This window comes from Melitaea cinxia, chromosome 26, assembly GCF_905220565.1.
Source record: "Melitaea cinxia chromosome 26, ilMelCinx1.1, whole genome shotgun sequence".
In the NCBI taxonomy this organism is placed as follows: domain Eukaryota; kingdom Metazoa; phylum Arthropoda; class Insecta; order Lepidoptera; family Nymphalidae; genus Melitaea; species Melitaea cinxia.
The window spans coordinates 10,688,118-10,713,433 of NC_059419.1; the positions used below are offsets into that span (position 1 = coordinate 10,688,118).

The 25,316-nt window shown below is 38.1% G+C and overlaps 1 protein-coding gene across 1 annotated transcript; it reads left to right on the forward strand.

Moving 5' to 3' along the window:
* Positions 1-24,897, forward strand: LOC123666475 (gamma-aminobutyric acid type B receptor subunit 2). The gene is made up of 32 exons (XM_045600565.1): positions 1-148; positions 848-951; positions 1,460-1,597; positions 2,075-2,242; positions 2,970-3,145; positions 3,318-3,492; positions 5,019-5,097; positions 5,169-5,323; positions 5,822-5,973; positions 6,585-6,731; positions 9,594-9,703; positions 9,981-10,007; positions 10,496-10,626; positions 10,782-10,904; positions 11,250-11,360; positions 12,084-12,212; positions 12,510-12,605; positions 14,432-14,617; positions 15,512-15,629; positions 15,917-16,010; positions 16,215-16,389; positions 17,180-17,338; positions 18,735-18,876; positions 19,612-19,713; positions 19,986-20,093; positions 20,292-20,364; positions 20,467-20,523; positions 22,245-22,317; positions 23,431-23,511; positions 23,585-23,689; positions 23,768-23,948; positions 24,647-24,897. The coding sequence occupies exons 1-32, from the start codon at positions 1-3 to the stop codon at positions 24,895-24,897; spliced, it is 4,074 nt and encodes a 1,357-aa protein (XP_045456521.1).
* Positions 24,898-25,316: the final 419 nt, after the last annotated feature.

A 25,316-nucleotide genomic window follows, 5' to 3' on the forward strand; every position in this document is an offset into this window, starting at 1 on the left:
ATGAAGATCCTTATTATTATGGTGATTTTTGACATGGTCAACGGAGTCCCTCAGAAGCCCAACCTGGACGCTATCCTGAACCGTCGCACTGACGTCTACATCGCCGGTTTCTTCCCCTTCGGGAAGGGGGTGGAAAACTCAAACACTGGTATCTTTAGATAATGCTTTTAACAAGTGTTTTTGTATTCACTTGAAGTAGTAAACAAATTGCAATGAAGTATGCTCGGGTTTTTTTTGACGATTGCTTTTGCGCCTTAGATTGTAGATTCCTTTTTTGAATACTCGTAATGTCCATAATCCTAACAATTATAATCATCATACCATTATTATCGAATTTTAGAAATAGCAGATTTAATAAAAATACAAGAAAAAAAGAAAAGTGTAAACACCACCTACATTGTGCCAAAAATCGTAATGTGAAAATGACAAGGGAATAGAATAATTGAGAACCAATAAAACTTTCGTGAATCATCCTGATTGAGATAAAAGTTAATAAGGAAACCATTACTATTGCCAAACTTTTAGCCTTATTCATAATTCACGCAATAACTCATATTCTCGTTAATATTTTGCTGATGATATAGTTAAATGACAAAACCTTAATACAAAATAAGTAAAATGCTTGAAATTGCAAATTATCGTTGCTACTTTGCACCGTTTTTTGTCTTACCCAACTTGCTAACCTAACTCACTAATGATGAATGATGTTAAAGCTGCTTTAAGTATTTGTTGATTTCAACATCAGTAGAAATGCTATTGTACCCTGTAGGTACCAATTACACTGGCTAAAATATTGATCAGCTAAATCTTAGAGCTAAGTACCAAAGCTATGCTAAAACCGCTGTAGGTCGAGGCGTAATGCCGAGCGTCAAGCTGGCGCTGGACCACGTCAACGAACACGATTCTGTGCTGCGAAACTACCGTCTACACATGTGGTGGAATGATACTGAGGTGAGAATTTATCTGACCAATATCCCAATTAAGGAAATGGTCAATAAATCAACTGTTGATTCAAGAACAAATGCTTGAATCAACAGTTGGTGCTAGAATTTTTTGGTTACATCTTTTTTAGTTTTTCGTATTATTGTAGAACTGCACAACATCATAAATGAAATCAGTAGAAAAAAGTATTAAATTATTCTTTGTAAAAGTTTATCAATGTAAAATAAAAAATTCTTAAACGACTTATTTTATACATAGTTTTGTGGCTACCTACTACATCGAACTATTACTACTTAAGTAATAGTAGTTCGATGTGGTAGGTAACCTACCACAGTTTTCACTTTGTATTTTAAATCTATACTTATTTCGAATGAAATTAGGTCAGATGAATCTTCGTCAGTTTTCAGGATTGATCCACGATTTAGTTCTGTAAAAGTAGATAATTTATGATTACATACAAATGATTCTTAACCCATTATGTATCACTAGTAGCCACTAAATCATAATGTTGAAACAGTGTAATGCGGCAGTGGGAGTTAAGTCATTCTTCGACATGATGCACAGCGGTCCGCACAAGTTGATGCTGTTTGGAGCTGCCTGCACCCATGTTACTGACCCTATAGCTAAAGCTTCTAAACATTGGCATCTTACTCAGGTACTTAAGAAAACCCAAACTTGTACATAATTACATACTTATGTAAATGTATACACTTTGCGTCAGGACAGTAATGGAAGAAAGAGAAGATAACGTGATCATTAAAATGAACTTCTGCACGACTGTACCAAATAAAAAAAAAATCTTTTATTTTTTTGGGTTTGTGGTTTTCAAGGTTGTATAAAAAATCGGTATATTTACGAAAAAAAAAAGTTAGTTTGTACGAAGTTCGTCGGGTCACTACTTTGTTATAAACTTGGCATCATAATGTATCATATTTCATACAGCTTCTGGTACTTTGTTTTTAATATGCCGTAATTAGAGATATATTTCTTTGTAAATACAAATAGTAAAATAAACACTTTGTAAAATTTACAACTTGAAAACAAATGAATGTTTACATGCACTCGTTTTACAGATTAACGTAAAACATTAGATAACTCCAGAGATAAGTCCAACATTTTTTGTATTTAACAGTTGTCGTATGCAGACACACATCCAATGTTCACGAAGGAGGCTTTCCCGAACTTTTTCCGAATAGTCCCTTCAGAGAATGCTTTCAACATGCCTCGAATAAGATTATTGGAACACTTCAACTGGACTAGAGTTGGTACCATTTACCAGAATGAACCGAGATATGCGCTAGTAAGTGATATAATTTTTATCTATTAAAGAACATTTAAAGAATCCTCTTTAGGTGTATTTTAATGTCTGGAGGATTTCAATAGAGTCTTTGTAAAATAATAGCTGTTATTTTAATAAGTATATCTTTTTTTTGAAGTTATACTTCTGTAGGCACGTTAGGAAAAAAATTATGAAACTAAATTTATACGATGCGTGCACGTACCGTCACAAAAAACTGACACCCTGAAAAAAGCTAGTCAACGAAGAAGTCAGCGACTTGAAGTTAACTAACCAATGAAGTATAACTTGTTACGTGCGTACATAAGTATACAAACACTTTTTTTAACGGTGACCCAAACTGAACTAAATCAGCCTGTAAATAATTGGAACATCGATATAGGTAATTTGGACATCGAATCTTCTGTATAGGCGAAGGGTACAAGAAATACAGCATATTGCTCTTTTGTAATCTTCATAACTAAACTACTCTTATTATGTAACTGGTAACAGCCAAGACAAACTTTATAGACTCTTCGAGATACAATCCGCAGAGATGGACGCGTAGTTACCGAAACCGAAAAATATTGCAAAGTCGAAGTCCACTTAAGATAGATCTATATGTATTACGAATCGATATTTTAAGTTGTGTTCAACTTTGTGGATATAATTGTTAATGGAACTTTTGTCAGCAATTCATCAACACAGTCATCAATTTTTTAATACACTTACTAAATATATATAATTACAGGCGCACAACAGGCTCTTAGCAGATCTCGATTCAGCAAACTTCTTAGTGGATGAGTCTCAGAGTTTTGCGACGGAAGTGAAGACGGCGCTTTCTAAACTAAAAGAAAAGGATATAAGAATCATCCTTGGAAACTTCAACGAGACTTGGGCTTTGAACATATTTTGTGAAGCATACAAGTAAGTTTTTTGCGAAAAGTATTTAATTATTGATTTATTTTTCTTTTTTTTTTTTAATTATTATAACTTACCTGAAAAATTTTTTTGTCATATGCCTAGGTAATGCTAAATAATATTGTGTAGGGACACTTAGCAGAATGAATACACTAAATAAAGCATTCATCCCATCCAGACTGGAGATGTACGGTCGAGCATACACGTGGCTACTCCTGGGCACGTACAGTAGTAAATGGTGGACGAGACGTGCACCATGCTCCCGCCGTGAGCTCAGCGCTGCGCTTGATACCGCCATCTTCACAGACCTGCTGCCGCTATCTACTACAGGGGAGACTACTGTGTCTGGGATCGTGAGTTATCCTTGTTTGTGTATGTACTTTACTAGTGTTAAGTCAAAGATATTATCTTAATAGGTAAAGAATAACATTTATGAAAAGTCCGCAAGTTTTAAAATAAAATTGGTCAAGATGATCAAAGTTAAGATATGAAAGTTAATTATTCATTTTTGTTAATATTTGTTATTATTCTTACTCTGCAAAAAAAAAACACGTCAATTTCATATTAATTAAAAACATATAGGGCAGACTAGACTTTAAATTATTATCAAAAAGACATGTTTTTGATAAACAAGTGAATATAAAATTTTGCCGAATTCCTTTAATTTAATTTCATATAATTTTTTTTTTAATTTATTTTATGTATTTAAAAGATCCCCATTAAAATAATAAATCAAAGCAATAACGTTAAAATAACTAGGAAATAGGGTTCAAAATCTCAATAATATATAAAGTAATTAATAGATAAAAACCTTAATTATATAATTTTAAAATTACATACATAAATATTGATTCTTATTTAGAATTTCATCTTGCCGCATTAAACTAGTTAAACGTTTGAAGATCCGTATTTGTGTTTCGTCGTTTATCGTTTTACTTTTTTTTCTGCATAGTGACCGGTCTTACCATCGATGTATTGCGTTTCTACCCTCACTTTTTTGCTTTTTTGATGACATCGTATAATGAACTACTGTATATTACCGACACTCTCGGCTAGAATTATTGTAAGCTTATAGCTATTTAAAAATGTATTATTTTTAATGTATAATTTTCATGTGAATTCTTAATTCTTATGAGAATAAATATCTTTGACCTGAATTATTGACTGTATTAAATATATCTAATGTCAGATGTCAGATGATTATTCGTATTTATTTTTAAATCTCGAAACTCACATAATAAATGATACGCTTACGGAAGGATCAAAGCTTACTCCACCACGCTGCTCCAATGCGGGTTGGCGGATATATTTCCTACTATGAGTAACGATCGCTATCAGGTGTACATGATAACAACCGGAACCGACGGCTTAACGTGCTCTCCGAGGCACGGTGGTTAGACCCACAAGGACTGCACAAACATCCAGACCACGGCAAACACCTATATGGCCAATACAAATGTTTGTCATGTGCGAGGATCAAACCCGCAAACGCCATTGCAACAGGTACGATCCATGCTATCATAAATGATAAAGAACATAAACAATAACAACATCAAAGGTTTGTGGGTTAATTCATCTCTATCTCATTTGTCATCATCATCACATCATCACTTCAGCCTATCTCAGTCACTACTGGACATAGGCCTCCACAAGTTCGCGCTAAAAATGGCGTGAGCTCATGTGCGTTGCCCATATAGTCACCACGCTGGGCAGGCGGGTTGGTGACCGCAGGGCAGGTATTGTCGCGATCTCATTTGTGTAGACATTTAATGTAAAATGAAAAAATTCCGATCAAGATTCAAAGATTATACACGAAATTTTTTGGGAGAGTGAATTATGAATTGCTTATTAACAATTAAATTATGCCTGTCCTTTACAGACGGCTAAAGATTACCAAGTAGAATACGACCGCAGAAGGGGAATAGAATATTCCAGATTTCACGGCTACACATATGATGGTAAGTAAATTTTTCTCTATTGCAAATTATTGTAATAAAAAAAATATCTAAAATTTTAATTTTCCTTTCAGGTATTTGGGCGATGGCGTTGGCAATTCAAACTGTAGCCCATCGAGTAAAATTAAAATATAAAGAGAAAACTGTACAAGATTTTAGGTACAGGGATAAAGAATGGGAACAGTTGTTTTTGGATGCACTGAGTAACGTCACATTTGAAGGAGTGACTGTAAGTTAAAAAGACTTGAAATCTAAATCTAATTTACTGCCAGAGTAGTTGCATAAAAGTTACCTTTATAATTTATTATATTCCATATTGTGTCCACGGTAAACTGAACAAATGTTTAAGTACCGTATTCTTAAATGTATATGCGAATTAACTTAGGACACATTTCAACTATTTTGACAAATTTTGTTCAGGAAAACGACTTACCGATATATCATAAAACCAAATTCGTGTATATTTTAAATTGGGATTATCATTGTTTTGCCTCTGGCCATATTCTTTCTCAAACATTTAATTCACCCAACTGAAGTAGTCTGTAACCGTCCCACTTATGGGACGGCCTCCTCTCCATATAAAGGGTTTAAAGATTAATTCGTCTAGTAAATATTAACATAGCGCATTTATAACTAATTTCCCTACCAGTAGATACGATCACTATCAGGTGTATATGATAAAACACAATTAACCTTAGCTGAATTATAGTACAATTGCCAATTTCAGGGACCAGTTCGTTTCTATGACAACGAGCGCAAAGCGTCGATCCTTTTAAAGCAATTCCAGGGTGAAATAGGTGAAGTTAAAGTTGGAGAATACTGCGCTGAACGAGATCGCCTCGACCTTGGTAGTGGAGAACCTTTCAGGTGGATTGGAAAGTAAGTTTGAAGATTTTAAATACGAACAATAGGAACTTTAAAAGTTGTTTTTTTTTATTAAAAGTAGCATCTTTTTTTTTTAAATAAAACTAAGTTGACAAACAAGCATAGAGCTCATCTAATGGTAAGTGATTCCCATAGCTTATTGACGCCTGCAACACTAAAATCATAGCAAGAGCGTTGCCAACCCTACCCTATTGGGGAATCCCCTTCAGAAACACTGGTCAGGTTACTCACCACAGGAACGCAACACTGCTTGAAAGTAATATTATATGATTTAGCGGTGATTTTCGGTAACGTCGAGGGCCAAGGCGCTACCCCAGTCGGGTGGTTTCAAATTTTGACCAGGATATTTCCTACTGTGCACTTCCTTAGTTCTAATTCTCTTCTGCACTGTAACATGGCAATTTGCACTTATGTCGAAAATCGTAACACCATTTTTTTCAGACACAATATAACATGTCATTATGTTCTTATTTCCAAATTCTTTTTATCTTCATTTTCAATCATAAACACACATGATGATACGCTGTCAAAATTATATTTGTTACATTTTTACAACTTTTATAAATAAATATGAGATGGTACTAAGCCTCAAGTGTTTCTTTTAGGAACCCGCCAAAAGACCGCACTCTACGGCTGGTGGAGCACACGCAGGTGAACATCACGCTGTACGCGGTGCTGGTGTCGTGCTCAGTACTTGGCATCCTACTGGCCACCGCCTTCCTCGCCATGAACATACACTATCGCAACCAGAGGTTTGCAGAAATATTGCCTTATTATCTATCTACCTTAAAAGTCTAGTGAAAACATATACTGAATTCCCAAAACTTCTTTCATTGTTTATATTTTTTTTTTTTTTTTTTTTTTTAGTTATGTGATATATCCACAGGCTTATTATGCCCGTGCTTTTGTTATTCCATATATTGTTATTATTATTTTTTTTTTTAACATGCATCGGTACTTCACCGCAACTTAGAATCCAGAAGCCTTAATAACTAGTCTTAAAATTTCAAATTTCTAAAAGTCGACGCGAGTCCACTGACCAAGACTATTCTACATATTGCTTATTTTATATTCTTATATACTAATTATTTTTATTATATTTACACTTATTTGCTAACTAAAATATATGTACACTTATTTTCTAACTACAATATATGTACACTTATTTGCTACTTACAATGTACACTTAACCTATGTTATTGTTAGTAGTTAGGTACTTTTTTTTTTTTGTGGTTAGGAATCGTTTTGTCCATTTAAATTTAATTTTTTTTTTTTTTTTAATTTTTTTTTTTTTTTTTTTTTATTAATATATTATATGACTAATCCTATCTTATTAAGTAAATATATAAAGCCTTATCATTACAATTACATTATCCTATTCCTATACTATTACATTCAATTTTATTATTTATATTACTTACTTTACACTTTTATCTACGCATAATTTATACTTACAATACAATAATGTCTTCACACCTCTACATTTTTCAACATTTTGAGCACATTCTCAATGACGGCAGCATCTCTATGGTGAATGGCCATCTTGAGACTATGCTCAAGGATTTTCTTGTCCGTCATCTCCGCTGCCCTCGCCACAAAGCGACCAATTGCGTCGTCACGGTCGTCGGTGTAATAGACACAGGTGTTGGTGTGTCTAGTCACCGCGACTACAGCGTGCGAAACGCTGTCGTGGATCTTGAGCCTCCTTGTATTTGTCTGGAGGACGATGACGTCCTCATAGGTCTGGCCCTGCGCCTCATGAATGGTTAAGACGCGCGATCCCTCACCGGACCCGTATCCCTGGTCAGTCAGCAATCTCTTCTCCTCTTGCGTAAATACCAGGTACAGGGTTCGGTCCCTTCCTACAGGAATGCGCGCGCCTGTGAGACTCTCCACTCGCAAAGATCGGATCTTTGTGCTTGAGCTGTACACGGACTTGTAAACCTCACTGATGGCAAAGGCGACATCTTTGGGGTTACGATGCGTGCACGACAACTCGCACGAAATAGTCGTTATAAGGGTTGGTCTACAATACCGCATTTCGAACAGGTTATCCCTGTCGATGTACGGCAGTTGGTTTATGTCTCCGATGAGGACTACCTTCTCAGCTCCCGATAGTCGGGCGGCCATTACTATGGCTCCGAAATGGTTCATGAGGGCTTCGTCCACCGTTAGGCGGTTGATTTTTAAACCCTCACGGAAGCCATTTACCAGAACGGAGGCCATAGTACGTACCCTTTGCTTGACCTTGTTGCCATAGCGGTGCACCAGTTTTTCTTTTAGATCTTTAGCCGCCTCGACTGTGGTCGTAATCACGACTTCCGTGTCCCCATCGAAGTCCCTGACTATTCGGGTTGTCTTGCCGCATCCTGGTACCCCGTTTATCCACTCCAGTGATGGTAGTTCCCAGGTCACGTACGGTAAGCCGGCTTCGGCCCGGTCGCCCGTGATGGTTTTTGCCATCCGTAGCATCCGGTCGCCCAGCATTACTTTCGTGCATCTCGCCACTACCACCACCGGGTCCCCTTCGGGTGTTTCAAAGGTTTGTGACTCCTCGTCATTACCCTCAGACTCGACCGCGCTCACGAAGCCTGCTGTGATGTTATATGCGGCCATATACCTACCCGACATCTTGCCCTTGAGTATTTGTCGGGTATCACTGTTGTATATGGCTGCTTCGGCTTCTTCGAGTTCCACCTCCAGTAATCTTTGGTGATCGTACTGGTAGGCCTGCATGATCTTTTTGCAGGTGGCCAAGCTTACCTCGCGGTTTGCCTTAATAATGGCCAGGAACTCGATTAGGGCATTTTCCGCGTGTTGAAGCGGTGTGGACGCCGGTCGAAGTCTCGGTGGTGATACTTGTCCCATATCGGCCCTAGTTCGAGCGGCCGGTGACGCCGCTGGTTGCCTCGGACTATTGTCTTTGGTGAACCTGCTCAGCGCCTCCGATAGTCGCTCTCCCTGTCCAGCCTTTTTGGGAGAGGGGTGATGGGGAAGCTTACTTTGCTTCGGGGAGATGGTTGCCTGGATAAATGTCGCCAATGACATCGAGCTCGGCTTAGATTTGGGTGCGGCCGTTGCCCTACGTAGTTCCACCTTCTGGGCCTCGACCTTTAGTTGTAGGCGCTCCGAGTCGCTCGGTGCGGCTTCCCCGAGAGCCGGCGATGCAGAGGGTGAAGGTGATTTTGATTTTGATCTTAAGTAACCAAGGTCCTCCCCCCTGTCTTCGTAGACAATGACCTCACTGTTCTTGGAGGCCATTAGGCAACCGTACCTATCTGATACGTCGCCTCTATCATAGCCGACTCTCATCGAATCAACACTGATTCTTCCGGGGATTCCCCCGGGGATCTCGCTCATCCGCTGTAGCCACAAGCTGGACTGCGCGAAGGCGGACGTCTCTCCCCATTCGAAGAGTGCGATCTCTTTGTTTTTTAACCGCAACAAACGATAGGTCGAGTCGCCCTCCTGCTCTTGCGCTAGCGCTGTGATTTTTCATTGTTTATATTGTGCGCCTTTAAAATTTGGTTAAAATCCCTAATCTTTTTTATAAGAAATCAATATAGCTTCAATGATACTACATACATTATGATCAAAGGCTTCTTTTATACTAGGTATATAAAAATGTCATCACCACACCTTAACAATTTGATCATCGTGGGATGCATGTTAACTTATCTCAGCGTGATCTTCCTCGGGCTCGACTCCAGCCTCAGCAGCATCGGTATGTCCACTCACCGTTTCTGTTTGAAGCTTTTATCAATGTTAACTTTCTCGTCATTCATGATTATCTTTGTGTTCTCTCTAACTTTTATCGGATCGAAGGTAACTTTAACAATAATTGCTCTACAAATTTTCATTCAATCAAATTTTTTCGATTGTTTATTAAATAGTAAAGGGGTAAAATTTTCTAATAAATAGTAAAGTAAATAGCACTTTCGATTCGCATGTCGCTGGCACTCCGTCACGCTCACGATCTCATCAGGTTCATTCATTCTTAGGTCTTTCTCAGGAAATACCACGTGGAGGTAATAGCTTGCTACAATCCCAGCTTGAGCTTCGACCCCGGGCAGAACGGAACCCGCTAACCAAATTTTGGGAACTATACCCCTTTCTTATTGACTGATTCTGAGAAAGACCTAGGTGATTTTCTAGGTCGTCGGAGTCGACAGCATGTTTCCAAGTTTTGGTTTATTTTCCTTGTATCCATCGCTTTTGGTGGTATGTGATAATTTCGTGTTTTTCATAGCTTTGCCATCCAGTGTTTGTAAGTACTTTGACGTTATCGCTATTTTAAAATTTATATTGATTTCAAATTGCATCGGCATATTCATCTCTTAATTCACTGCGAAATTGCTTGACGCTAAGAATGTTCAATTCATTTATGCATGTCCAAATGATATAAACCTTTATAAAAATCTGATAAATAAACAAATGCTTTGTTTTATCTAAAATTTGAAATAAAAATTTGATGCAATTTAAGAACTTCACTTCAAGTCTCCTTGTGTGTTTACAGCTGCGTTTCCATACATCTGCACGGCGCGTGCTTGGCTACTGATGGCTGGATTCAGTCTAGCGTTCGGTGCCATGTTCTCCAAAACATGGCGGGTACACTCCATCTTCACGGATGTTAAACTCAACAAGAAGGTTATTTACTTATCTATTAAAATTCTATTTCTTACAATCGTTAAACGTACTGTTAAGTAATGCAACTAAAATTTTATAGTTAGTGATATTATAAATGTGAAAATTTCTGAGAATAGGTCAACTATACTATTAGGTAACTATAATACTATTTTCAGGTAATTAAAGACTACCAGCTTTTCATGGTGGTAGGTGTGTTACTATGCATCGACCTGGCTATCATGACCACTTGGCAGATATCAGACCCTTTCTACAGAGCAACGAAGCAGATGGAAGCTTATGTAAGTGTGTAGAATAAGTACGGTATATAGAATGCTTAGAAAGTAATTACGCAGCGCCATGTGTGCTAAATAATGAGTGATACGGTTTATAATACGGTTACAATATTTGTATTTATTAATATATTAATGTATGTATTATTTCTATGCAAATTTATCAAAAAAAAAAAAAATAGAAAAAATAGAGAAACAGTCGGCTGTTATCAGTAACACAAGCATTAAGTTGCTTACCATAGGAACAGGCGACCGTGTGTGTATGGTATAAGATATTTATTTTATTTTTTATAAAAAAATTATAAAGTCGAAGTATTTTGGTAATTTTTAGTAATTTTTGTAATTGTATTTCAGCCACATCCAACAAGCGAAGATATAGTCATCGTGCAGGAGAATGAGTACTGCCAATCTGAAAGGATGCCCATTTTCATTGGAGCTATTTATGCCTACAAGGGACTTCTATTGGTAGGTCTACATTTGACAAACATTTGAAAAAATTTAATTCAACTTTCATTTGGAATCAATCTTCGACCAACGCGAAATACTGCATAAGTAGAAATTGGATAGCTGAAGAATAGAGTTCAAGATTGCAAAACTGTAGCATATTTAGATTATAGTCAGTTTATATATATATACGTGTGTGTGTGTTTGTGTATTTTAGCATTTATGAAATTAAGTGAAAATCGCGTAGGTATATTAAAACCATTGATATTTTGTTTGAAAGTGCGTCATATTTTTGCATAAGCCTTTATTTATGGCCTGCTTTTGAAATTATAAATATTATTTTAGCCTTCATCCAAAGACTCGGTTAGGTATTGATAAAAAATAAGTAAATATTGTAATTTTACGCCTCAATATTTCTATAAATCCAAATTTTAAATCGAAATCGAAGTCAAATTTTAAATCCAAATTTAATCCAATCCAAATTCAAAACTTTATTTGGAAAATAGGAAACGCTTGGACAATGGAAAATATCTATATATTAGAGTCAACAAGCGTTATGGCCGCTGCTTCGGCCACATGGGTTACACGATTTCAGCTATTCCATTTTCCCTCGTTATTATATTGGCTATTTGCACTGCTTTAATTTTGTTTCATTTATAATTGTTACCCCTACGTATACGTCGTCTTTATTATGTTTTTTATTAAGATTTGCAACAGTTTTTCATCCAACCCTGATTTTTTAAGGTGTTTGGAGCTTTCTTAGCGTGGGAGACAAGACACGTGTCTATACCAGCTCTTAATGACTCGAAACACATCGGTCTTTCTGTGTACAACGTGCTCATCATGTGCATCATGGGAGCTCCTATTGCATTGGTAAGGAGTCCAAAAAATTTTTTCAATTTTTTTTTGGGCTTATCACTGAAATATACTAAAACAGTCTGTAAATGGTGGGTAAGGTTTTCTCGATGTGTTAAGTGTTGGAGCTTAATATACAATACTGCTCCAATGCGGTTTGTCGAATTTATGAACAATTTTCACTATTATGAGTCTACGATAACGACTCGGAACAATGGTTTTACGTATTCTCTGAATGGCGAAGAGTGCAATTTTTTTTATTTGGTAGCTATAAGTGACGCCTCGCTTATTAAATGAAATAAATAAACGTTTCAGGTACTAGCTGATCATAAAGACGCCTTGTTCGTGTTGATAGCGATCTTTATCATCTTTTGCACAACGGCAACATTGTGCTTAGTCTTCGTACCCAAGGTACGTAGAGAATAACAATTTTTTCATATATCAATGTTGGTTATTAGAATCAATAGCTTACCTGTTTTTGTCTGTTTTATTAGGTAAGTTATGGCCACAAAAACTTATTTATACCATCAGTGTTTACTTCTTGGGATGTAGTGTTCGATTAAGCGAGCAATAAAAGTTCTGAATAGTTAAACTTCCGACTGAATTACTGAATATATCTATAGGTTGGCAACGTACCTCAATGCCTCGTGCGTTGCAGATGTCCATCGGCGATGGTAGCCATTTAACATTAGATGGCACCTTCCGCTTGTTTGACCCCTTGTTTTATAAATAAAATTTATAGTAATATTATAAAATTTAAAAGTTTGTTTGTTTTAACGCGCTAATCTTAGGAATAGCTGATGCGAATTTAAAACTTCTTTTGTTTTATTTTTATGCAATTAGATCGGTAAACAAGCACGGCTCACCTGATGGTAAGCGATTACCGCAGCTTTTAGATGCCTACTACACTAGAACGTAACGTCGGCATGTGACTCTAGCCCCAATTCCCCTAGGACCTCTGGTCATCTTACTCACGAAAGGAACACAACCCTTTTTTTTATATATACATTGATAGGTTTGCGTTTGACCACTATTTTACCTGATGATAAGTGAAAATGCGGTCAAAGATGGAGCACGCTTACCTAGAAGTAACCTATTCACTCGCGACTTAAAGATCCCCAGGTTATAATTTCCTGGAAACACAGACGCTGGTAGAGAGTTCCATTCTTTAGCCGTACGGATCAAGAATGTACTAGCGAATCGCTTAGTGCGTATAAGGGGAATGTCAACCATATAAGGGTGGCGTAACGCAGAGCGTCTGGTTGTATGATGATGGAAAGGGGAGAGGGGAATCAGGTTATGGAGTTCCTGCGCACACTCTCCGAAGTGTATCCGATAAAAAACCGACAGGCCGGCCACTGGGAATGGAAATGGGTCTATAATTGACAGGGTCAGCTCGACTGCCTTTTTTGGGCACAGGCTGCACGTTAGCTTGCTTCCAGGCTTTCGGCACCAATCCTGTCGCTAGAGAAAGACGAAACAAGCGTGTCAGGATTGGAGACAACTCAGGTGCACAAGTTTTGAGTACTATGGCAGGTATTCCGTCAGGACCACTAGCTTTATTCACGTTTAGATTACGCAAGGTTTTAAGGACCTCTTTTTGACGAATTTGGACTTCAGACATAGACGAATCAAGACACGAGTATTCCGCAAAGATATTTGCAAACAGGTTTGCCTTCACCTCAGCGGTGTGGGTTAGTGATCCATCGGGTTTTAGCAGTGGAGGTAGTGAGGGGGCGGCAGAAGTTCGATTCGACCGATTTAGCCAGGGACCAAAAGGCTTTACTACCAGGTGGGTATGACGCAAGTCTAGTCCCAATTCTGCCAATGTGGTCAAATCGAGCCTTCTGCAGAGCCTTCTTTCAGGACTTGGCGGCTCTGTTATAGGCTTTCTTCCTCTGACCCACGTCTGTTGTCTTGTGGTTACGAGCGTCGACCCAGGCCAAGTAAGCAGTGTTCTTTTCTTCTTCAGCACGAGAACAGTCAAAATTAAACTAACACTAACACTGTTTAACACTGCGGCAGTATTACTTAGCTGTGATCTTCTAAGGTCGAGCCACTTCCCCAGTCGGGCTGCTCCAGATTTTGAGCAGGATATTTCCTGCTATGCCCTGCCTCAGTCGGATAACCCAATAACCGAGAAAGGATCCAACTTGCATAGCTTATAAGTCAATATAATAAGTCAAGAGAAGTGTATATGAAAGTGTCGCTACGCATTACACCCGTGTGACGTACAGCTAGTGGAGCTGCGACGCAACGGGTCGGGCGGGCCGGGCGGCGCACGCATCCGCGCCACGCTGCGGCCCGCCGCGCCGCACGAGTGCCGCTCGCCCGGGCCCGAGCTCGAGCGCCGCCTCAAGGAGCTGCGCCAGTACAACACGCGCTACCGCCGCACGCTGCAGGCCAAGGAGAACGAGCTGCAGGCGAGTGTACACACTGTATATAGTATATACACTGACACGAGTGCCGCTCGCCCGGGCCCGAGCTCGAGCGCCGCCTCAAGGAGCTGCGCCAGTACAACACGCGCTACCGCCGCACGCTGCAGGCCAAGGAGAACGAGCTGCAGGCGAGTGTACACACTGTATATAGTATATACACTGACACGAGTGCCGCTCGCCCGGGCCCGAGCTCGAGCGCCGCCTCAAGGAGCTGCGCCAGTTCCGCTCGCTCGGGCCCTTATTATTTTTTAATTAAAGACTATGTTCGCTAGGTTACTTTAAACTAAAATGATGGTACGTTCATCATTACAGCCTATACAGTCCACTGCTGGACATAGGCCTCCACAAGTTTACGCCAAAAATAACGTAAACTCATGTGCTTTGCCCATAGTCACCACGCTGGGCAGGCGGGTTGGTGACCGCAGTACTGGCTTTGTTGCACCGAAGACGCTGCTGCCCGTCTTCGACATGTGTATTTCAAAGCCAGCAGTTGGATGGTTATCCCGCCATCGGTCGGCTTCTTAAGTTCCAAGGTGGTTATGGAACCTTGTTATCCCTTAGTCGCCTCTTACGACACCCACGGGAAGAGAGGGGTGGCTAAATCCTTTAGTGTCGTAGCCACACAGCAGCAGATGGTACGTTAAAATGTTTGAAAGAGATTCCGTATACAAAAGGTTTTTCTTTTTTTTTGTATGAATGTATTAGTTTTCCAAAATTAAAAGTAGGTACACTTCATCGCCAAAAATTTTAGCTAACAATTATCTCTACATCGTCATTCTATTTATGACTCTTTTCTGCCCTTTTCCATAACTTAATAATTTCATAAATATTACAAAATTTTCATCTCTTAAATGATTTCCCAGTGATATATGCTTTCAGATGTTACTCAGCAAACTAGGAAGTGATGCCAGTTCAGAATCCTCGATACGAGATTCTAAGTCTCCGGCTACTCTGAGATCAAGATTACCAGTTCCAAGAGAGAATCTCAGTCACCCAGGTAAAATAATAAATAACATATTTGCTATTGGTGTTGCTTTTTTCACATGTTGACAAACTGAAGTAGTCCTTGCTCATGTCAAAGCTGGAAGTAGAAAGAGAAGCAACGGGCAAATGGAAGACATTATTGGTACAGTTTTTAAAAATGACTGAAAAATAATAAGTAGTATATTAATATAAATGTTAAAACAATGTGTTTTTAATGCAAAGTGACAATATTGAATGAATTCATGATAAAATAACCATAGATAAAACTAATTATTCATTTATATCCTCGATTTGTTACAGAAACCAGTGATATAACATCTGTCTGCAGTCTGAGCGCATCAGCTGGAGCAGAAACTGAATACATCAGCATGCAGACACAACCGTCTAATGACAAGCGAGTATTTCCAGAGTGGTTTTTTACTTAAAACCTGTGAATTACTGATGGAACACTGATTTTTTATTATTATTAAAGCTATTTAAGTGAATTTCTACAAAAATACAGTAGTGCCAAACGATATTGAAAAGTAAATGGACACAAAAAATTAAGTACACTACAAATCCTCTAGTTTCCTCTATTATTATTTTTTTGTGTTTTCAGACCAAAACCCTCAGCCCCACCGGAACCGATTAAAGAAGTTCTCAAGGAGCCCAAGAAGGAGCAAACAAAAAATGTATCATTCAAGAACCACTTGGACTACACAAGTCCTCCATCATCTAAAGCTGTACCTGAAAAAGATCAGCTAGCAAAGCTGCCATATGGCTGGTCGACTGAGGTAAGTTATATTCGTAAGCTAAACGCTCCACACTCAAGCACCCCCACGAGGATGCAAATCCATAATTTACCAATACCTAGACCACGACAAATATTTATGTGGACTATACAATCACTTATAATGTATGATAATTAAGTCGATAACGCATCAGACAGTTGCTATGACTCCTGCGCGAACGCATCGTCTTAGATCTTAACTATGTCATTTTATTTCAATAATAATTTTATGTTGCGGAATTTAAATCTAGTCCTAGTTAAATTACATTTATACATACATTCAGCTTTAAAAAATCATGCGATATTGGCTGTCGTCCTAAAGGTTAACTCTCGCCACTTTCCATAGTTTTTGACATCTCTTACGCTTTCGCTTCAGCCTGTAATATCTCACTACTGGGCATAGGCCTCTTTCCCCATGTAGGAGAAGGATCAGAGCTTAATCCACCACGCTGCTCCGATGCGGGTTGGCGGATATATTACCTACTATGAGTAACGATCGCTATCAGGTGTACATGATAACAAACGGAACTAACGGCTTAACGTGCTCTGCGAGGCACGGTGGGGAGACCCACAAAGAATTCACAAACACACAGACCACGGCAAAAACCTGTATAGCCAATACAAATGTTTATCATGTGTGGGGATCGAACCCGCAATCGCCAGCGCAACAGGAACAATCCATGGCTGTGACCGTTTCTTAATTTAATTTAAATCGGTTTTTGCTACAAGACAACAAATCTTTATAAATTATTGTGCGTAAGTTTTAATAGATTACTTTCTTACGAAATTTTAAGGAACCAGAACAAACAAAGGCTAAGACATCTGAACCTATCAAGGCTGAAGCTAAAACGATTCCAGCGTTGAAACCAAGTGATACTCCCACCGCCAAGTCTGTGCCGGCTAAAGTACAAGAGCCTATGTATACTAAAGCTGCCACACCTAAGGTTAATAAGGTTCGAACCTAATATTATATTAAAACTAGCTGACCCGGCAAACGTTGTCTTGCCGCTAAACGCTATTAAGAAATAGGGGTTGGTGGTAGAAGGGTGAAAATTTAGGGTTGTATGTATTTTTAAATGTTGTATCATAAAAATAGAAATTAAAAATTTTGTCTAAAAAATAAAAAAATAAAATTTAGGGGTGGACTACCCCTAACATTTAGGTAGATGAAAAATAGATGTTGGCCGATTCTCATAGATACCGGATAAGCACAAAAAATTTCATCAAAATCAGTTCAGCCGTTTCGGAGGAGTATGGCAACGAAAACTGTGACACGAGAATTTTATATATTAGATATATATTACCACAAACTGTTAGCTTACAATGTATCTATTTGCAACGGTTAAATTGTAAACTGGCAGCAAACTTGCAATTTCAAATTTAAAGTATGAAATATCTTAAACCTAATGCACGATTTTTTTTCAATAACTCGGAACGACTCAATTTTAACTTTTTGTATAAGACAAAACTATGAAACCTTTACTATTAATTTGAACGCATTGATAAGAGTTATTTGCAAATTACAAAGAGCAGCTGTCTTCTCGTCATCACCGATTTCGCTGAATTTTATCACATTATACAGAGTAAAAATGAAAGTCTCCGAAATTATCGGTGAAGACGAGTACCTAAGCGGTTTCTCCTTAAAGATAGATAGATTAGCCCGTAACATAACACTGTTAGTGTTAGGTCTCTTTCTCCATGTAGAATATATTCCCTACTATGAGTAACAATCGCTATCAGGTGTATACGATAACAACTGGAGTTCACAAGGACAGTCAACCAGACCAAAAGATTTTTTTTACAATTACAAACATCCATCACAAACGAGAATTGAACTTAGGGCAATGTTATAAGGTGATTGGAAAATAAATTATTATCTATATACATATAATAAAATTGTAGGAAAGTCAAAACTGTTCATTAAATATTTTTTTAAAAGAATACTTGGGGTGTGATCTACAATTGATACCGAAGCCAAAAATATGGTTTTTAGAATTTTTGTCTGTTTGTCTGTTTATCTGTATGTATGTCCGGGATAAACTCAAAAAGTACTGCATGTATTTACTTCAAATTTGGCACGAATATTATTAAGAAGTCGGGTCAACATATAGGCTACATATTATCACGCTACCTACGGTGAACGACCAGTGAACCTTTATGTCTTCAACGCATTCTGTAACAACGCGTCATCTAACGACGCATATTTGAATGTTGTTGTTATTATGTTAATAACCATGCTATAAGCTAGCTTCACACTATAAATAAAGACATTCTGTAGTATATTTAGTAAAAGCATTGCACCCGTGCGAAGCCGGGGCGGGTCGCTAGTTAGATTAATACGTATGACAGACACCAGAAATGCAAAAGAAAGCAACGCAGGCGCACGAGACGAAGGTGAAGACGGCGCCGCGCACGCACCGCCGCATGTCGAGCGCCGGCGCCGGCGCGCTGCTGGCCGACCTCGCGCTCGCCGCCCCCGCGGAGCCGGCCGGTGAGTGACAGACATGACAGAAACGCATTTATACGTCAAGATTATTTTGCAGGGGAATTTAAACACTGCAGCCTAGACGATAAAGAGTAGTTTACGATACAATCGATACAGAGTCATCTAGCGGCAAACGCGAGAACTAGGTTGAAATGCCGAATTTCCCCTACAAAATGATGTTAAAATTTACGCCCGTTATTGCGAGACGGATTGAACAAAACTCGCCCCAGGCACTCTGGTCACGTATCCTACAAGCGCAGCTCGCAGTTGTGATGCGAAAGCAATACATAAAATCCTGTTGTTGTAAGTTTTGTGACGAGAATAGAAGTATAATTTTTGAAGTAAAACTTCTTTATCTTTTTCAGAGATAAGTCCACCTGTGGTATAAACCTTACTATTATTTTATGTTTCTATATGTATTTTTGAGTGCAATAAAGTATATATAATAATAATAAAATCAGTAAAAGCTGGTAAATGTGTGACGAGAGCGTTACGAAAAGTGCGATCGGGCCAGGCGAACGGAGCAAGAGAAAGGGGTGTACGTTTTCTTTCTCTCATAGCCAGTTACGTTTCGTATATCTAAGATACAGTGCAGGTCTATTGCTAAAGAATTTTTACTGCACTCGTGTGAACTAAAGCACACTGGTTTTTTTTTTAAATAAGGATATTTTGAATAAAACTGTGACTTATTTAATAGTTGGCATAATTACATACATTATATGTATATTTATTTTTTTCAAGGTCAAGAAAAGGAACCAGCAACTCCTCCGAAACCCAAACAAGAACTAGAAGATATATTAGATATTGACCATGATTATTCTTCAACAGAGAGAAAAAAGACGTGTAAGTGTATGATTAAGGATGTACGCGTATTCCATAAGCTTTCGAATATTAATTAGATAGTATTTATTTTATTAACAGTTAGTAACAAATACCCGATACAATCTAGGGACCTTCAAAAAAGAGCATATTTGAAAGGCCGGCCCGTCTGTGGATATTGTTTTCACTTACCACCAAGTGAGTCAACTGTCCGTTTGTCCCCTCTTCTATATATTAAAAAAAAAAAAAAAACAAATTAATCGCAAAGTAAAAAAGAACAGAGTTTCTATTTTCAGGTCAGCGTAAAGATTCGGAGAAGAGAAAAAAAGAGAACTTTATCGTGGTACAAAGCGATTTGTGGGACACGAATACGTTCCAGTATACATGTCAGAAATCACCCCCAAGTAAGATAGTTGATAATAACAACAATACAACATAAGACGAAATTGTATAATTGGTCGTTTTCGCAATAACTTCACTCTCTGTTTTTATATGTCACTGTGTTAACTTGAATAACTTTATTTTCTTTCAACTTTTTCAAGGCTCAGAAATCTAATTTTCCCGATTAATATTACTTATATCCTTATTTTCGAAAAATTTAGGTCATGCTCATTCTCCGATGCAACGAAGTGTTTCAGAGAAGAGCCGGCAGCAATCGTCACCACATCACCACAGGTAAATCTTACTTCCACGTCTAAAATATAAAGGGAAAAGATAAATTACATTAAATTAAATTTACTCGACTATTTTATAAAGTAACGCTTTTATGACTTACAGAGAAACAGACAGTAGAAGTGCCGATAGAAGATCGTCTAATGCTTCAATTAATCACGGTAAGACAAAACAACATTGAGGGAATTTCTCAAAGCGTTACAAAATTTAATATATATATATATACTAGCTGTGCCCGCAGCTTCGCCCGCGTTGAAATCAGTGTGTCACAAAGTTTTCCCGGCACACTTCCAGTTAAACTCTCATTATAATCGGCTTAGCCGTTCCGTAAACCTTCCTCTTGAACCGCATGAAAATCCGTTCAGTAGATTTTGAGGAAATCGATCACATACACTTTTGGGGACTGTTTTATAATACACTAACTGTTGCCCGCGACTACATCCGCGTTGTTATGAAGATATGCATTACTATTAAGATGTTTAACGCATTTTTTTTATTTCAGTCACTTGAAATGCTTATCACACTGAGTAACTTTTTAAAAGGCACAATTTAGTATAATTTAATACTTGTTTTTATAAAACCTCTCTATACACCACATTTTTAGTTTTATTTTCAGGCTGTATATGTTTCATACAAACTATCAACCCCAATTAAACCCCCTTAACGGTGGAATATCGCTAGATCTCTCTACTCTACTACTATTGTCTACTAACTATAATCTACCTCCCTGCCAAATTTCATCGTTATCCATCCTAGATGGATGGACCTTCCAGCTGTTTTTGGGTTCTCGTGATGATTGAGTCAGTGACCTTTCTCTTTTATATATATAGATTACACCTCCTCACCATCTATAGAGCATACACTTTAAATTTTAAGTCTCTTACTTCAAAAACATAGGACTTTCGTACAAACTTCCAACCCCCGTTTTATCCCCTTAGGGGTCGAGTTTCGTAAAATTTGTTCTTAGCGGATGTTTACGCTCTATAAGGAGCCTATCTGCCAAATTTTAAGTTTTTAGGTGTTATAGTTTCGGAGGTTTCGTGGTGAGTGAGTTAACCTACCATCCCCCGTTTTAACCCCAAAAGGGAGTTGATTTCTAAAGATAGATTATTTGGACTCCTTCTCATTATCTATAAGGCATACATTTTAAATTTCAAGTCTCTTACTTCAAAATCATGGGACTTTCATACAAACTTCCAACCCCCGTTTTATCCCCTTAGGGGTTGAATTTCGTAAAATCCGTTCTTAGCGGATGTTTACACTCTATAAGGAGCCTTCCTGCCAAATTTCAAGTTTGTAGATGTTATAGTTTCGGAGATTTCGTGATGAGTGAGTCAACCTACCATCCCCCGATTCAACCCCAAAAGGGAGTTGATTTCTAAAGATATATTATTTGAACACCTTCTCATCATCTATAGAGCATACATTTTAAATTTCAAGTCTCTTACTTCAAAATCATAGGACGTTCATACAAACTTGCAACCCCCATTTCACCCCCTTAGGGGTCGAGTTTCGTAAAATCCGTTCTTAGCGGATGCCTACGTCTTATAAGGAGCCTACCTGCCAAATTTCAAGTTTGTAGGTGTTATAGTTTCGGAGATTTCGTGATGAATGACCTTTCGCGTTTATATATATTATAGATATATATATATATATATATATATATATATATATATATATAAACATTATGTATCCACAGCCTTATAATGCCAGCTGGTGCTTATGTTATTCCAATTTTTATGTTTGTAATAATCGTTACTCGGTACTTACATCAAGATAGCCAATTATTCCAAACTTAGTGTCGATAATGCAGACATGAGTCTACCGGCCAAAATTACGCTAACTTAATTAATTTAATATATTGTTACTGTTTTAGTCGGTACAACAACAAGAGTTGGTACACCAGAAGGATATCGAGATGCAGACACTCTAAGAATGACTGATCGGTTGTCAAAAGTGAGTATATTACAACAACTTTTTGGACTGATTTTAGGCTAAAGTTTAACCATAAAAGACTGTTACGTCTATAATCTAAACCCCATCGAAAAAATTTCCTTCGTATCTTCTACATTTTACGTGATATTGGCGTAAACAACTTGTAGCATATATTTTTAATAGCGCCTGGTTTCGTTCCTGCTGATGTATAATAGCACAGTTATGCATTAGCGTTGCTATTTACTTTCTCTAGGCGACTGATTTAATTTTTTGGAATACCCTCGTATCGTATTACGTCGCGGTTCACCTTAGGGGGTAGTTGTGTCGCGACGCGCGGGGTTTGCTAGGGTATATAAGCCTCGGGGCGAGTGTTTGCGGCCTTTTTTTGCTCTTTTCTTTTTTGGGTTGGATTCTCTCACCGTCTTGGGATCTAGCTGCGATTGGTTGTGGGTGAGTCATTGTAGTTCTTATAGGTTTAAGCTTTGCTTTAGTGTAAGGTGATTTTGTGTGTTTTGAAAAAAAAAAAATTAAGATTCTGTAGGATTTTTTTTACTCTCTCTCTTGTGTCTCGTGTTAGGAGTTGTGGGTGACTCTCTAACCCAACGAACAATTTTTTAACACGTAGCAAACTATACTCCCCACAGGCACAACTGCAACCCATTAAAACTATCATTATTATTACATCCTATACAGTCCACTGCTGGACATAGGCCTCCACAAGTTTACGCCAAAAATAACGTGAACTCATGTGTGTTGCCCATAGTCACCACGCTGGGCAGGCGGGTTGGTGACCGCAGGGATGAATTGTCGCACCGAAGACGCTGCTGCCCGTCTTCGGCCTGTGTATTTCAAAGCCAGCAGTTAGATGGTTATCCCGCCACCTGTCGGCTTTTAAGTTCCAAGGTGGTAGCTACTGTACTGTGTGGCTACGGTACTAAAGAATATAACCACCCCCTCTCCTCCCGTGGGTGTCGTAAGAGGCGACTAAGGAATAACATAGTTCTGCTACCACCTTGGAAAACTATCATTAAATTTTTCTCAACTACAAAAATACTTTTTATATCTTGGGGTTAAGAAAATAATATTTTAATCATTGTTATGGGAGCAGCAATTGATATGTCGTTACATTTTCAGCGTCGAGGTTCTGAATTTCCACAACCTGTGAGTACGCCACCTCATCAAATTCAAACAAAAAGAAGACAATCAGCTGCATTGGTAACTATTACTAAGAAATATGTTTTACATTTAAAAAAAAATCTAACTTTACTTATTACTTTCTTACCATCAGATGAGGACATATCAAGAAGAGAAGCAGGATAGAGCGGAAGCAACACATAAAGTTGAAGAATTACCTAAAAAGGTACAGGAGAAGACTTTTACAGAACAAAAAGACGTTAAAGATCGGAAACCAGATCCAGATATAATTCGAATATCGAAAAAACGGGAATCACCTGTAAAGCGAGTGATACAGGACCCCGATACAATAAGAGTTACGAAGGGTCATGAGTCTCCTTCTAAGAGATTAAGGCAGGAAGCAGAGCCACTAAAAAGGGCAAAAGGTGCGGGAGATTCGCCAAGATTGAGCCAAGCTTCACAATCGAGACCAGATCACTATAAGAGTAGTCCTAACGTCGCTTCAAGACATAAAACTGGTATGTGGCTGTAATTTTCTTAAAATTCATATCAGACTGATGCCACATCTCTTTTTGATTCAAGGATCTCAAAAATTACTTAAATTTTTTATTGAATTTCTCAAGAATCAAAGATGTCGGCTATATTTAAATTTTAGGATAATTGAATATTGGTACACCACCACGCCACGGTTCACTTAAACCGAAAATAAAATCATCATATCAAAATTTCGATCTAGCGGGTACATCGTTCCATAGCTTAATTGGCTAAAGCGCCAAAACGGTCAGTCGGAGACGCGGGTTCGATGCCCGCTTGAGCGGTCAATTTTTGATATGATATTCAAAAATGTTTAGAATTCCTAATGTGTGGGTAACACAAAAATAAAATCGTACATATTGAATATTAGTACTTAATAAAGTACCTGTTGCGCTGGCGGTTGCGGGTTCGATCCCCGCACATGACAAACATTTGTATTGGCCATACAGGTGTTTGCGGTGTTTGTGTTGTTGTGGTGTCTGGGTGTTAAGCCGTCGGTTCCAGTTGTTACACCTGATAGCGATCGTTACTCATAGTAGGTAATATATCCGCCAACCCGCATTGGAGCAGCGTGGTGGATTAAGCTCTGATCCTTCTCCTACATGGGGAAAGAGGCCTATGCCCAGTAGTGAGATATTACAGGTTGAAGCGACCTAATAAAGTTAACATTTGTATTTTCCAGAATCACCAAACAAAAGAGAAGAACGCAAATCGGCAACCTACTCCCGCAGCGACTCTAAACGCCAGGAGTCTGTGGACAGGAAGATGTACACTGCCAGTTCTGAGTCTGAGTTATTTGAATGTGCGATCCTCCCCATATTCCACAAACTCCTCACTGAGAGACACAAGAGCCAACCCCATGGCCTGAACTTAAGTTATGGTGTCAGCTGTCCGAATATATCAATTAAGTGTGATATTGTGGAATACTTATAAATATCAATATAGTGTTCAGTTTTATGATAATTGGGGACTTGGACTACGAAGTTACTACTTGGTAATAACCAAAATACATGATAATCTTTGTGTGAGTGTAAGTATGAAAACTAAGTCCCGAAAACAAGGGTTCAGGTGTTTACGTGTTTGTGGGTGGTTGGTGATTTGTTAAGTGTTTTGATATTTAATGTCTACGACTATCTTTAGTCTAATAACTCAAATTCTGGTTTACGAATTACTAAAAACTATCTTAGTATACATGTTACTATTTACTTAAACGCTAATAGGAACAATTTAACATATGACAAATTACTTTTGCACATTAAGTAAATGCAAGACCTACCTTCGTTGTATAACTCAGTCTACATGATGTACCTCATAGTATTTTTAATTAACAGTTTAAATGTATTAATAATAAG